This window comes from Bos indicus x Bos taurus, chromosome 11 (assembly GCF_003369695.1).
Source record: "Bos indicus x Bos taurus breed Angus x Brahman F1 hybrid chromosome 11, Bos_hybrid_MaternalHap_v2.0, whole genome shotgun sequence".
In the NCBI taxonomy this organism is placed as follows: Eukaryota; Metazoa; Chordata; class Mammalia; order Artiodactyla; family Bovidae; genus Bos; species Bos indicus x Bos taurus.
This window is the reverse complement of record NC_040086.1, coordinates 68,252,131-68,266,807: the sequence shown is the minus strand read 5'-3', so window position 1 is coordinate 68,266,807 and position 14,677 is coordinate 68,252,131. Positions and strand designations below refer to the sequence as shown.

The 14,677-nt window shown below is 44.0% G+C and overlaps 1 protein-coding gene across 4 annotated transcripts in view; it reads right to left on the bottom strand.

Annotated features, from left to right (window-relative positions):
* PCYOX1 (prenylcysteine oxidase 1) overlaps positions 1-14,677 on the bottom strand; it is a 47,036-nt gene that overhangs the window by 3,959 nt on the left and 28,400 nt on the right. The window contains exons 1-5 of one of the 4 annotated variants that reach the window (XM_027555720.1): positions 10,530-10,603; positions 8,700-8,906; positions 7,527-7,701; positions 524-735; positions 24-176 (exon numbers count right to left, since the gene is read on the bottom strand). In XM_027555720.1, coding sequence (XP_027411521.1) covers positions 24-176; positions 524-735; positions 7,527-7,701; positions 8,700-8,724 — 565 coding nt within the window. In that variant the 5' untranslated portion in view covers positions 8,725-8,906; positions 10,530-10,603. Of the gene's footprint in view, positions 1-23; positions 177-523; positions 736-7,526; positions 7,702-8,699; positions 8,907-9,771; positions 9,800-10,005; positions 10,187-10,529; positions 10,604-14,677 lie in introns of those variants that run through there. The other 3 variants (XM_027555717.1, XM_027555718.1, XM_027555719.1) reach the window with 3 other exon arrangements.

Here is a 14,677-nt window from a genome sequence, read left to right as displayed (position 1 = left end):
ATAAAATAGGAGTTCAAGCTTACCTGTCTGCTTGGTTCTTGTTTTCTCCTCTATGGACATTACTAAGCCTGACACAAGATTGCTTCTGGAAGCCTGAAGGAGCCTTGAGCAAACAAGTTTATTGCCACCTTTTACTGCCCAAAGGCCAGGATCAGTACCAGCCATTGACACTGCCCCTGTCGGCGGCAGGACAAAACATATTAATTCTGACTCTGTAAGGGGCCCTCTACCCACTCTCCCTTCCCGAGTAGCTGCATCGGGCTCCAAATCTAGACATTGCCAAATGACCCTCAGAGCAAAGTTCCCCCCAGGTAAGGACCATTCAACTAATAAAAACCAAAGACTGTTCCCATAGAAGTGTTCATCTACACATGCACAATTTTGCCAACATTTTCATTGTGTCTGAGGTTTCACAAAGGAAGGTAGTCATCTCCAAATCATGGCCTAAAGTAAGGAGCCACCAAAGCATTAGGTAAACCACACTGTCAACTAATGTCCGTTAACTATTCAAGTCCTGACTTACCTACAAAGCCATTGATGTTTGTGGTTTGGCCATAATTTACCCTCATGACGGGAGTAATAATTTCATCAAGGAACTTCTCAGAGAAGCCTGCTTTCTGCAAGGTTTCAAGAAGTGACCGGTTAAATAATCCAAGATAGTCGTCCCCTCCTAGGGAATGCAGTAACTTTTCTACGCTACTGAAGGCATAGTCATGAGACTGGTAGCGGTAGATCCTTTTGAATAGAAGAGAAATGGCCATTAGACAGCAGATAGTGGGGAGGGTACACACAAAGAAGGAAAACAGCAGCCTAAGACTCCAAGTGGCTTTCCTGTTTCTTTCGGACGAATCCCTACCGATCCTGTGAGATGCATCTTTCCCAGGTATCCCAAAGGCTCCTGGCCTCCATTTCCCTCTATCTCCTCTGGAGGAAGTCCACCGTCCTTTGAATTCACTCTTCTGCATGAATATGGTCACTGGGATCACCTTTCAGGAAGTGGGTATGTCTTGTTCTCATTCATCTTCCAGCACACTTAGACATGTCTAAAATTAAACTACCTTTCCATTAGGCTTGATCCTCTCCTCCTACCCCCAATTCCAACCAAAACAATGGGTTACTCCTAACATCCTACACATCATCCTCAGTTCATTTAGTTTTAAACATTTCATTTTTCCTTTCTGCTTCATCCACTTAAGAAGGGAAGCTTATCAACCTTCCTAACATCCTTCCTGTTATTTCTAATCTCCCTGATCTTAAGCGAAGCTTTATATTCAAACTGCTGCTGCTGCTGCTACTAAGTCACTTCAGTCGTGTCAGACTCTGTGCAACCCCATAGACGGCACCCCACCAGGCTCCCCCGTCCCTGGGATTCTCCAGGCAAGGACACTGGAGTGGGTTGCCATTTCCTTCTCCAATGCATGAAAGTGAAATCGCTCAGTCGTGTCTGACTCCTAGCTATCCCATGGACTGCAGCCTACTAGGCTCCTCCGTCCATGGAATTTGCCATGCAAGAGTACTGGAGTGGGGTGCCATTGCCTTCTCCATTTATATTCAAACTACTAACATGAATAACTGATTTATCTGCCTCTAGATTCTCTTTTTTATATAATTTTTTAATATTTGTTATGTGTTAGAATATGGAGCATCAGTTTGAGCCAGACACTGTTCTAGATGCTAAAGATACAGAGGTCAATACAACACAGAAAGAAAAATCGCTGCCATAACAGAGCTTTTGTTTTAGATGGGACAACAGGCAATAAAATAAACACAAGCATCTTACCAACAGTTTGTGCTAAATTGCTTCAGTTGTATCTGACTCTTGGGGATCCTATGGCCTGCAATCTTTCAGGCTCCTCTGTTGGTGGGATTCTCCAGGCAAGAGTAATGGAGTGGGTTGCTGTGCCCTACTCCAGGGGATCTTCCTGGCCCAGGGATTGAACCCATGTCTCTTACATCTCCTGTACTGGCAGACAGGTTCTTTTATCAAGGAGGAAAGTGAACCCATGTCTCTTTCATCTCCTGTACTGGCAGACAGGTTCTTTTATCAAGGAGGAAAGTAAACCAAAAGATTGGAAACACTTGGAGCTGGCAGAGAAGCAGAGAGATCCAGGAGAGCAGGAGGAGGCACAGACAGAAAAAAGTAGTGGAGGTGGGATGAAGGACTTCCAAAATGGAGTAAGAATCTTAGAAAAATCTGTCCCTACATAAAAGCAGTGAGAACACTGGCAAACACTGTCAACATCAACTTTTTTGGAACTCTGTAAATAAACCAAACATTTGCTAAAATCCCAGGAATATTTAGATGGCTGACTGTAAGAACAAATGAGTGCTGTGGTATTTGAACTATCCCTAAGCTCATTCCCATCTTGCTAGCAACAAGGTAGCCTTCAAAATCAGCAGCCTTGCAACCACAATATCTGTGAAACCAGCAAGCTGGCAGCCACAGAGGCAATAAGACATGTTTAGGGCATCCCCAAATTCCCATTGTCAGAGAAGTGCCACTATTTGCCTTGTCAGGACTTATTCTTTTTTGATTAAAATGTTTAAAGGATATACTCCATTTACAAAATTGGGAAAGGAGTTCATCAAGGCTGTAACCGTCACCCTGTTTATTTAACTTATATACACAGTACACCATGAAATGCTGGGCCGGATGAAGTTAAAGCTGGAATCAAGACTGCCAAGAGAAATATCAGTAACCTCACATATGCAGAGGACACCACCTTAATGGCAGAAAGTGAAGAGGAACTAAAGAGCCTCTAGAGGAAGGTGAAAGAGAAGAGTGAAAAAGCTGGCCTAAAACTCAACATTCAAAAAACTAAGATCATGGCATCCAGTCCCATCACTTCATGGCAAATCGATGGGGAAACAATGGAAACAGTGACAGACTATTATTCTGGGCTCCAAAATCACTGCAGATGGTGACTGCAGCCATAAAACTACAACACGCTCACTCCTTGGAAGAAAAACTATGACAAACTTAGCATATTAAAAAGCAGAGACACCACTTTGCCGACAAAGGTCCACACAGTCAAAGCTATGGTTTTTCTGGTAGTCACGTACGGATGGGAGGGTTGGACCATAAGGAAGACTGAGTGCTGAAGAACTGATGCTTTCGAACTGTGGTGCTGGAGAAGACTCCTGAGAGTCCCTTGGACTGCAAGAAGATCAAACCAGTCAATCCTAAAGGAAATCAACCAGGAATGTTCATTGGAAGGATTGATGCTGAAGCTGAAGCTCAAATACTTTGGCCACCTGATGCGAAGAGCTGACTCAGTGGAAAAGACCCTGATGCTGGGAAGGACTGAAGGCAGGGGGAGAAGCAGACGACAGAGGATGAGATGGCTGGGTGGCATTGTTGACTCAATGGACATGAGTTTGAGAAAACTCCAGGAGATAGTGAAGGATGGGGAAGCCTAGCGTGCTGCAGTCCATGGGTTGCAAAGAGTTGGACATGACTGAGCAACTGGACAATTCCACGTACAATTACAAAATACTGGCTACATTCCCCACGTTGCACAATGCATCCTGCGGCCTATCTTACACCCGATACTTTATACTTTCTATGCCCCCACCCCAACATTGTCCTTCCCCCCTCACCACTGGTAACCACTAGTTTGTTCTCTGTATCTGTATTTGTTCTCTGCATCTGTATTTGTTCCCTGTATCTGTGAGTCTGCTTCTTTTTTGTTATAGCCACTAGTTTGCTGTGTCTTTTAGACTGTTTATGTGTGCGTGCTCAGTCGTGTCCAACTCTTTGAGACCCTATGGACTGTAACCCATCGGGCTCTCCTGTCCATGGGATTATTCCAGCAAGAATACTGGAATGGCAAGAATGGGTTGCCATTTCCTTCTCCAGGGAATCTTTCTGAACCAGGGAGCGAACCTGTGTCTCCTGCATAGGCAGGAGGACTCTTTACCACTGGGAAACCTTTTCTTTTTAGATTAGGGCTTATCTTTTTTTACCTCACTCTATACAAACAGCCCATCCTGAGCACATCTGTCAAAAACTTTTGTTGCCTGAGTTTGTGATACCAAGTGGGGCTAACAAGAGGCTTATCTGAAGATTTCAAAAAGAAATACTGGGGAATGAAAAACCCCAATTCATTTCTAGGGACTTAGAAGGCCATGCCCATGTACAAGACTGTCACATGCCCAGGAAAGACCTGAGAAGGCCCTCATCTGTCACCTTCGGCTGACCTTGAGGCTTTGAGCAAGCCAGAAGTAAAGGCTAGAGCTATAAACCACCTGCCAGAGCACTGCAAGCGATCCTCACACACACACACTTGAGTAGTCAAACATGACAAAGAATAGAATTAGTTCCAGAGTCACTAACAAACAAACAGCAACAGTAACAAACCCTGGGGTGAGCGGATTTCTGACGTCCAGAGTTACTATTCAATATTATTTTAAATGTCCAGTTTACAACAAAAATCAACAGAAATCCTCCTTAAGAAAATCCAGACATTGGACCTGCCAGACAAAGACTTTAAATCAGCAACTATAAATACGCTCAAAGAAGTAAAGGAAGCCATATCTAAAGAACTAAAGCACGTATGAAAACAATATAGATTAGGGACTTCCCTGGTGGTCCAGTGGTTAATACTCTGTGTTCCCAATGTAGGGACACAGGTTCGATCCCTGGTTGGGGAACTAAGATCCTGCATGCCACACATCTTGGCCACAAACAAAGAAATGTAGATTAGAACAAACATAGACTGCTAATAAAGATAAATAAATAATAGAAAATAAAAACAAACCGTGGAGTTGAAAACAGTAGATAAAATTTAAAATGAAATGTAAGGGAATTCACTGTTCCTGACTCCTCTTTGGCAACCTCTGTGGCTCCTAATCCTGGTTTTTGTGACATAGGTGGTACTACAAGCATTTAACAACTGGATTGAGGGCAAGAGAAAAAGGGGCGACAGAGGATGAGATGGTTCAATGGCATCACTGACTCAACAGACATGAGTCTGAGCAAACTCTGGGTAATAGTGAAGGACAGGGAAGCCTGGCATGCAGCAGTTCATGGGGTTGCAAATAGTCGGAAATGATTTAGTGACTGAACAACAACAGCATTAAACAGAAAGCAGACTGATTATAGCCCTGGAACTGAGTCAAGACTCCCTGCTGAGGGCAAGGAAAAAGATTCCTGGGGAAGAGAAAACATGCAGGCAGAAGCTATTTCATAAGACCAGCAGTATTTCACTATTTAGCAACTGGCACATGATGGCTCAATACTTGCCGTTTGTCCAACAGGGTATGATGGATGTGATAAAATTATCAAAATAAGATCTGCATGTTCTTATAGAAAGGAACAGAAATGCATGGCCCTTTAAACAACGTAACAGTCAGCACTCTATAATCAAGTATCAAAGATATATGGCGGGGCGGGGTTGCATAATTCCATGTTTTGGAATTGTTTTATAAATCAAAAATAGTATAATATTGAGGGAACTATATGCAATGTATGTGTATGTGCTTAGTCACTCAGTTGTGTCTGACTCCGTGTGACCCCATGGACTGTAGCCTGCCAGGCTCCTCTGTCCATGGGATTCTCCAGGCAAGAATACTAGAGCAGGTTGTCATTCCCTTCTCCAGGGGATCTTCCCAACCCAGGAAGATAGATTCTTTACTATCTAAGCCACCAGGAAACCCCACTATATGCAAAACCTTGTGATAAGTCATAATGGAAAAGAATATTAGAAAAGAATGTATATGTGTATTAATAAACCATTTCGTTGTACAGCAGAAATTAACACAACATTGTAAATCACTATACTTCAATAAAAAAATTTTTTTTAATTCAGAGGATAACTGGTTTACAATGTTGGGTTGGTTTCTGCTGTACAACAACGTGAATCAGCTGTAAGTACATATACATATATCCCCTCCCTTTTGAACCTCCCTCCCACCCCCTTATCCCGCCCTTCACGTTTTAAAAAAATAGTATAGTCTATGTATCCCCTCCTTGGGCCTTTTTCACAGTTCTGTAACACAATAAATTCACTTCAAAAGTGATTTCTTAATTTCTCAAAAGGCAATTCTCTACATGTCAAGAAAACTGATTCACACAGGTGAGGCTGTATCTCAGGCCACGTGAACTTGATTTTCCTGTTGAGGATGTAGCAACATGCCACCTTTCTCTAAAAAGTGATTGGCTCTACACAAATTCTATACATTTTCCTAGTGAACTGCTTGTTTCTCTACTAGAACATATATTCTTTAAGGGCAGGGGTATGTTCTAGGGTCTACATCTTTAAGACCCAGAATACTGCCTGGCACAAACTAAGCACTCAACATTTGGTGAATGAATAAACGAATGAATGACTACGTTAGAACAACCTGCACTATAGCTGATCTTTCCAGTAACTGGAGAGATGTTCAAGGAATTGACCTCAGAATGATGCTTAAAAAGAAAGAAATCTCCAACTACTACAAGTTACAGAAACTATATTTATCCTATTCAACTCTTACAAGCTGCATTTCTCCGAGATCTAAAACTGTAAACCAGCATAAAAGTTAGCACATGCCAACAACCTAAAAAAAAAATAGGTTATATCATACATGTATATGTACAGCTGAGTCCCTTCGCTGTCTACCTGAAACTATCACAACATTGTTAAACGGCTATACCCCAATACAAAATAAAAAGATTTTTTAAAAAATAAGCTATAGTTTTCAAAGTCAGAATGGTTTTCATTTTAATATTCTCTTGGCTGAGCTATAGAGCATGTGGCGTCCTAGTTCCCCAACCGGGATCAAATGTGCGCCCCCAGCATTGGAAGTGTGGAGTCTTAACCACTAGTCCACCAGGGAAGGCTCTAGACTGGTTACTTTATGTTATTTTTCTTACTTACCAAAAGAATGCATATTCATACGTAAAGGACTTTTTGAAAATACAGAAAAACAGAAGGAAAATAGGCACCTATATTCTCACTATGCAGGACAGTGTGGGAATACAATACCTTAATTTAAATTCTTGGGGCACAGAACTGATATGCTATTTCAGGCTGCTGGCTCACTGAAACATCATGTCACAGTTAAATAAAGCTCATTTAAGTTTTCTACAAGCTCTTGTATGTATCACCTTATCCATCTACACACAACACTAAAACAGTTCAGAGATTAAGAGGGAGGACTCTGGAGCCAGATTGCCTGGGTAAGAATTCCAGCTCCACCAGGTACTAGGCAGGTGGACTTGCATACCTAAAACCTCTCTATGCCTCCACCTTCCAGTATCCTACAAGCAGCAGCTAGTAACGGTATCTACCTCAGACAGCTGTCCTAAGACTTCAAAGAGTTAGTATTAAATAAGCATTTACAAAATATGTTTTCAGAAGCAAAAATAAATGACCCTTTCACGTTCCAAGTGGATAAAGGCCCTGCATATCATATACAAAACATTTTTCCTAACGACCTTACAAATAGGCTTTGTGGTTAGGTAGAGCACTGTTCCCCAAAACTGTAATTCCTACAGATTATTTAATAAAAGGTCTTAGGTTAAATGGAAGAGAAAAAATTACCTCATAAACTTGTCTAATATATCCTCTACCCACATGTGCATTCGGAGGGATTGAAATCCATAGTGCCAAATTAGTTTAATCATGTTAATTATAAACCAGCTGCTCTCCTCATATACCAGAGTCTCTCCATTATACACCCCCACTAGGCCACTAGGGCTCTGAACAGCAGAGAGACCTGCAAAAACAAAGAAAGGGTAACTAAGTCAATGGTTTCTGTACTGATCAAATGAGAGAAGGTAATCTGAAGCTATGGGGGACATTCTGAAATAAGTGAATCTGGGCTTCCCCCAGTTCTCAGGAGACATGTTAACAGAGCTCTATCTTTAGAACAGTGTGTGATACTCTAGACATCACACTGTCCAAAAGCAGATTCCCTTAAAGATGAGTTGGATGATCATTGCAGCTGTATCAAAATTAGAAACTGGCTATATTTAGTCTCAAAAGACTAAAAAAGGCAAAAGAAAAAGCCAAAGGACAGCTGAATTCATCTTAAAATCAGCATAAATTGCTCCTGGCACACACTTGCCCTTGTGGAGCGAAGAGGCCCTAGAAGCATCCACAGGAAATGTGGAAAGCAGCTAAGGAAAATAGGATTTCCATTCCTGTGCAAATCCTATTCTAGGTAACTCAACACTTCTCGTAACTGGAAGGAGGCCAAAATTACACAATATTCCCCAAGGAGGGAGCCTACAGAGGCCCCCCCAGGCATTCCCCACAACCTGTCCAATACCTCTCCTGGTAGCAAAGCAGTCAGATGTCCCAAGTTCCAGGCACACGTTTGCCCCTACAGCTGTGAGTGACCTTAAGTCAGACACCTCAACTCTCTGAGCCTCATTTCCCCAGCTATAAAATGGGCATGCTAGGTTTTGCTAACTCAAACCACTCTTTGATTCTTTAACACAAACCCAGAATATATAAGAATCAACAACAGCAACCATCCCCAACCCACGCCCCATGGCTGTAATTCCAGATAACTGAAGATATACTGTAGTGTCCCATTACAGCAGAGCAGCTCCTAAGGCAGTGCCAATTGCTAGCAGGAAAGTAAGGAAAGCAGTTTTACCAGCTTCACTGTAAAAGACAATTAATAAGGCAGAAAAGTTTCAGTTCCCTATCTGATAACAATATCCATGCACTTTGAAGTCTGCTTTGCTCTCAGACCAAATTACATACCCAGATCCTTGACAAAACGCTTCATGTGCAGATTTAAAGGATGGATGACAGAACCTCCTGACTCAAATTCTTGCCCCTGCACATTCAAGGTGGCCAGACGGCCTCCCACCTTTCCTTTTTCGAACACGTCAATCTTCACATCTTTCCCAAATTTCTGCCGCAGATAATAGGCTGCTGAAGTGCCACCAATTCCAGCTCCAATAACCGCTACGGTGGGGAAAAAAAGGAACAGGGTTTTTTCTCTTACCAGCTTCGCATGTTTGTTTTTGAACCGCCGTAAATCAACAACCGACATTACCTAAAGCAGTTATCGACAATTTAGGGAAGCCTGGGGAGGGGGAGGCAAGGGACAGTTGCAGTGAAGACAGAAGCAACTCTAAATCTGGACAGACACTGCCCCCAGACAACAGTAGTAGTAGATTGTTACATTTTTTCCCCCACAGCCAGATGCCCCAGGCTCTCACAGTTCTTTGCGGAGGCACCAAGCGGCCCGCACACGCTCCTTTGTGCCCAATGCATGGGAACAGAGGAAGTGGGGCCTTTCCAGCACGCATTTTAAATAAAGTGGCCGCCATTTTTGCCTAGATTTGTTCTGTCTCGTTAATGTAAATAGCTTAATGATCCCAAAGAAAATGGGTTAAAAGGAATAAAAATAAACAACAAAAAAGCAAAACAAAATAAACAGGGAGCAAACCACCAAAACCAATCAAACTAAAAGAGTGACTGTTTCCGCTGGGTAGTCGTCCTAGGTAAAGTACTTGCTCTGCAAGCCAGCCGACTTCAACAAAGCAGACGGCGGAGGGGTACACCCCCAGCCCATCACGGGAAGCACACGCGGTCAGCGCGGTCAGCCTGTTCGCGCTGCTCGGCGTGCTGTGCCCGCATGCGCCTCTCATCTGCAGAGCGGAATCGGCCAGTCGCTCCCTGAGCAGCCAGAGGACCGGCCTCTGAACAAGTGCAGCAAGGGAAGGCCGAGGGAGGGGCCTTTGCTTCCTTGGAGCCCCAGACCCCCGAGACAGGGGCTGCAGGGACGCCGGGCGCCCGCCTGCGGACTGGTCTGGGTCAACCCCACCTCCACTGCCCATTTCTCAAGTGGGCATGTCTCCACGCCCGAGAAAGGGCGTTCCCTGGGGCACTGAAAGCGGTTCGGAGGCGCGAACTGGGAAGAGCACCACATTCGCAGCGGGCTGGCTCCGCGCGACTCAGCGGGCGCCAGGGGCGCCCGGCCTGCAGCAGCTGGTAGTGACGTCCCGGCGCGGGGCGCGCTCTCGCCAACCCCGCAGCGCGCCGCCTCTTCCTCGCCTACCGATCTTCTCCGGCGGGGCCCGCGGCTCGGCGCTCCCAGGGTACCACCAGCTGCACAGCAGCAACAGCCCCAGCCCCAGCCGCAGAATCGAGCACGCGAGCCCAGGAGCTGCAGGGTCCATGGCTCTCCAAGCGCTGCGGTCGGACTGGAGCGCCAGGATGCCACCCGCATTTGAGTCTGCGCTCTCCGCCCGCCCCGCCCCCTGGCTGGCCTCACCCCTCAAAGCCCCGCCCAGGTCCGCTCCCACCCTACCCCCACTCCTCAGCGCAGGCCCCTGACACCCCAGGGCCACACTTGCCTCCTGGAGTTCCCAACCGGGTGGTCTGGGTACTCCAAGCCGGCCCTACCCCACCCCCCGCAACTCACCCTGCTTCAGGGAGATACCAAAGGCCCCAGAGGAGGCTCACCCCAGCTTTTAATTTCTTCAGCTGTGCCCTCTTCTGTCCCTACAATCGCTCTCGCTCAAACAATGGTCACAGCTAATCACTGCCAAAAACAGACCAGGGGTGCAAGAAATACTTTACCGAGTGATTACTAGGTTCGGAACTGCTGGATATGGGATGAATGCGTAAATGGCACTGACAGTGACAGTGACAGTCGCTCAGTCGCGTCCGACTCTTTGCGACCGCATGGGCTGTAGCCTGCCAGGCTCCTCTGTCCATGGGATTCTGCAGGCAAGAATACTGGAGTTGGTTGCCATTCCCTTCTCCAGGGGATCTTAAAAGGAAAAGCGGGGGAGCCCAGGGATAGGATAGTTCAAAGTGAAATCCTATCCCTGGCTCCCCCGTTTTTCCTTTTAAGATCCCCTGGAGAAGGGAATGGCGTTGGAGAAGGCAATGGCACCCCACACCAGTACTCTTGCCTGGAAAATCCCATGGATGGAGGAGCCTGGTAGGCTGCAGTCCATGGGGTCGCTAAGAGTCCGACACGACTGAGCGACTTCCCTTTCACTTTTCACTTTCACGCATTGGAGAAGGAAGTGGCAACCCACTCCAGTGTTCTTGCCTGGAGAATCCCAGGGACGGGGGAGCCTGGTGGGCTGCCGTCTATGGGGTCGCACAGAGTCGGACACGACTGAAGCGACTTAAGCAGCAGTATTGTTAGGTGCGGAGAAGGCACTGGCACCCCACTCAGTACTCTTGCCTGGAAAATCCCATGGACGGAGGAGTCTAGTAGGCTGCAGTCCATGGGGTCGCTAAGAGTCGTGTCACTTTCCCTTTTCCCTTTCGTGCATTGGAGAAGGAAATGGCAACCCACTCCAGTGTTCTTGCTTGGATAATCCCAGGGACGGGGGAGCCTGGTGGGCTGCCGTCTGTGGGGTCACACAGAGTCCGACACTACTGAAGCGACTTAGCAGCAGCAGCAGCAGCAGTATTGTTAGGTGAGAAAAGCTGCTAACTGAGTGATGGGTATTATATGATTCCATTTCTGTAATTAAAATACCCCTCCCAGCCAAAAAAAGGAAAAGAAAAGAAAAAAACTAGTACATGACCATGAAGAATAGTATGGATGGAAGGAAAACAAGTTGGATAAAAAGAAAGGTTAAACTTCGAGAAAGGAAATAGAAAATCCACTACAAAAAAAGGATTCATTTATTGGACATTTATTGAGTTCTTTCCAAGTGGCAGGCAGTGTTCCAGGTACTTGAGAAAAACCAGTAAAGAAAATATTGTTTTTTAAAAATATAATGACACAGCCATTCTAGGGGAAGGAGCCCGATGACAACTAGAACAAACATGCAAATGATATAGTGTGGGGAAAGAGAAATGGGGAATGTTGCAATTTTAAATAGAGTGGTCAGATCAGGCTTCATTGAGCAGAATGGCATTTGAGCAAAAGTAAATGGCTACCCACTCCAGTACTCTTGCCTGGAGAATTCCATGGACAGAGGAGCCTGACGGGCTACAGTCCATGGGGTCACAAAATGTCAGAAACAACTGACTGACTAATACTTGCAGTGAGAAAGTGAGCTAGGGAAAGAAAGACCTTTCTAAGCAAGGGAAATGCCTGGCGTGTTTGTGGAACAGCCAGTGGAACACAGTACAAACAGGAGAAATGGAGGCATTAATGGAACAAGATGCAAGTCACACAAAAACTAAACACTTCCTTGTAAGAACATAAAAATATGAAGATTAAGTCTGCTTTTTCTACAAATTATAAAGAAAGAGCTAAATTATGTCTTTTCCTTTTTCCAAACTACATCATGCCCACAACACCTAAGTACCTTTAGCCTAAAAGGCCTTCAATAAATACACGCTGGTTGATTAGAATTTACCATGTCAGTGACCTTGACACAGGTCTCCTAGGAAAGATTGTGCTGAAAGGACCCTTGGTGAAGAGACAGTGGAGGTGGAGTTAAGCCTTTCTTATTCTGCCCACTTACCTTTTCAAAAGAATTCTGTCACTAAAACTTAAAAAGATATTTTTATGTCATTTATGGAAAATGTTAACATGTACATGAAGTATAATATAAAGTAATACTAGAAATCTTTATTCAAAGACGTATTCAAGAAAACAGTCCACCTTAGGAAGCTGAAGCCTAAGATTCTCTCCTTGACCAAATTCTCTTTAGCCAGGTTCCTCTGAGACCTCCTCTCAACAGCACCTCAACTTTAGCATATGAAGACTAACATAGTTTACAGGAGCTCAAAGCCACATCCTTGGAATGAGGATGTGCTTCCCTTAAAGTGCCTATTTGAGAAAAACTCAAGGCTGCCAAAAAAAATTTAGTATTGGTTCCAGGTAACAAACGAAGATAGAGAGCCCCTATCTTCTAGTCTTAGTGGAAGGACAGGAGACTAAATTTGATAAGGAACAGTTAACGAAAGCAAAGTGACTTCACTTGCCTAATGGCTGCTTCTAAATTTTTGTAATCTTTCACCTCCCTAACTCCACTCAGTTCAGTTCAGTGCAGTCGCTCAGTCGTGTCCGACTCTTTGCGACCCCATGAATCGCAGCACGCCAGGCCTCCCTGTCCATCACCAACTCCTGGAGTTCACCCAGACTCACGTCCATCGAGTCAGTGATGCCATCCAGCCATCTCATCCTCTGTCGTCCCCTTCTCCTCCTGCCCCCAATCCCTCCCAGCATCAGAGTCTTTTCCAATGAGTCAACTCTTCGTATGAAGTGGCCAAAGTACTGGAGTTTCAGCTTTAGCATCATTCCTTCCAAAGAAATCCCAGGGCTGATCTCCTTCAGAAGGGACTGGTTGGATCTCCTTGCAGTCCAAAGGGCTCTCAAGAGTCTTCTCCAACACCACAGTTCAAAAGCATCACTTCTTCGGCGCTCAGCTTTCTTCACAGTCCAACTCTCACATCCATACATGACCACAGGAAAAACCATAGCCTTGACTAGACGGACCTTGTTGGCAAAGTAATGTCTCTGCTTTTCAATATGCTATCTAGGTTGCTCATAACTTTCCTTCCAAGGAGTAAGCATCTTTTAATTTCATGGCTGCAGTCACCATTGGCAGTGATTTTGGAGCCCCCCAAAATAAAGTCTGACACTGTTTCCACTGTTTCCCCATCTATTTCCCATGAAGTGATGGGACTGGATGCCATGATCTTCGTTTTCTGAATGTTGAGCTTTAAGCCAACTTTTTCACTCTCCACTTTCACGCTGATTCCCCAACTTCTATCCCCTCATTCTCCTTTTAAAACAAGAGATCATCTATGTACAAATCAAAGTTGATTTCTACAATTCACACTGGACTTTTCCCTATTGCAACAGTATACTATTGTTAAAATTTAAATACTGATAAGTGTCTGAGTTTGTATTCACACTGCACTTCTCCCCAGTGAAATAGTATATTACTGATGACAGTAAAACTATAACCAGTGTATGGCTTTGTTTGTCTTTGACTCAAATTGATAATACTACCACATCTCCAGGCTTTTTTCTTCATTGAAATTAACTCAAAGAAATTCATTTTCATATGTTCTTACTTCCACACATCTCATTTCTTTCTTATTCTAAATAGTCTAAATGATATTTATTGCCTTTAGGTAAGATAAGGAAATTCAGAGGCAATATGAGAAAAGATAAACATGTTTGATTACATAAATATTTTCAGATGGCAAGAAATAGAATTTTAAAAGTTAAAAAAAATACATGAGAATTAATATTTGCCTCTAAAATGACAGACAAGATGGTAGTTTATATCACATACAAAGGGCTCCATACTCAATATAAATACAGACTAAGTACATAGTTAAGTAAATCAAAAAAGAAAAAGCAAGTGTCATTGGTCAAAAAATACATGATGTTCAACTCCAGTAGTAGTTTAGAAGAATGCTACTGCAAATAATGAGAAACCAGTTTTCATCAATCATATTAGGAAAAATTAATAAAAATAACATCTAAATGCAGAAAAAACAAGGCAGAATAGATATAGGTCTCAGGTTCTAACTATGTTGGTTGGAGTGTGAGTGACAAAACCTTTTAAAAACAACTATTTATTAAGATACATATAAAGATAACATTTAATTCATAAATCCCATGTTTGGAAATCTATTCAAAAGAGATTAAAGAATCAGTCATAAGGATATATGTACCAGGATGCTTACTGCAACATTGCTTGAGGGCCAGGATCGGGGGGTAGGGAGGAGGACCAGGCATAAATACTAGTAGACATAAGGGAGAGATTCACTGCAACACAAAAATTAGGGGGAAT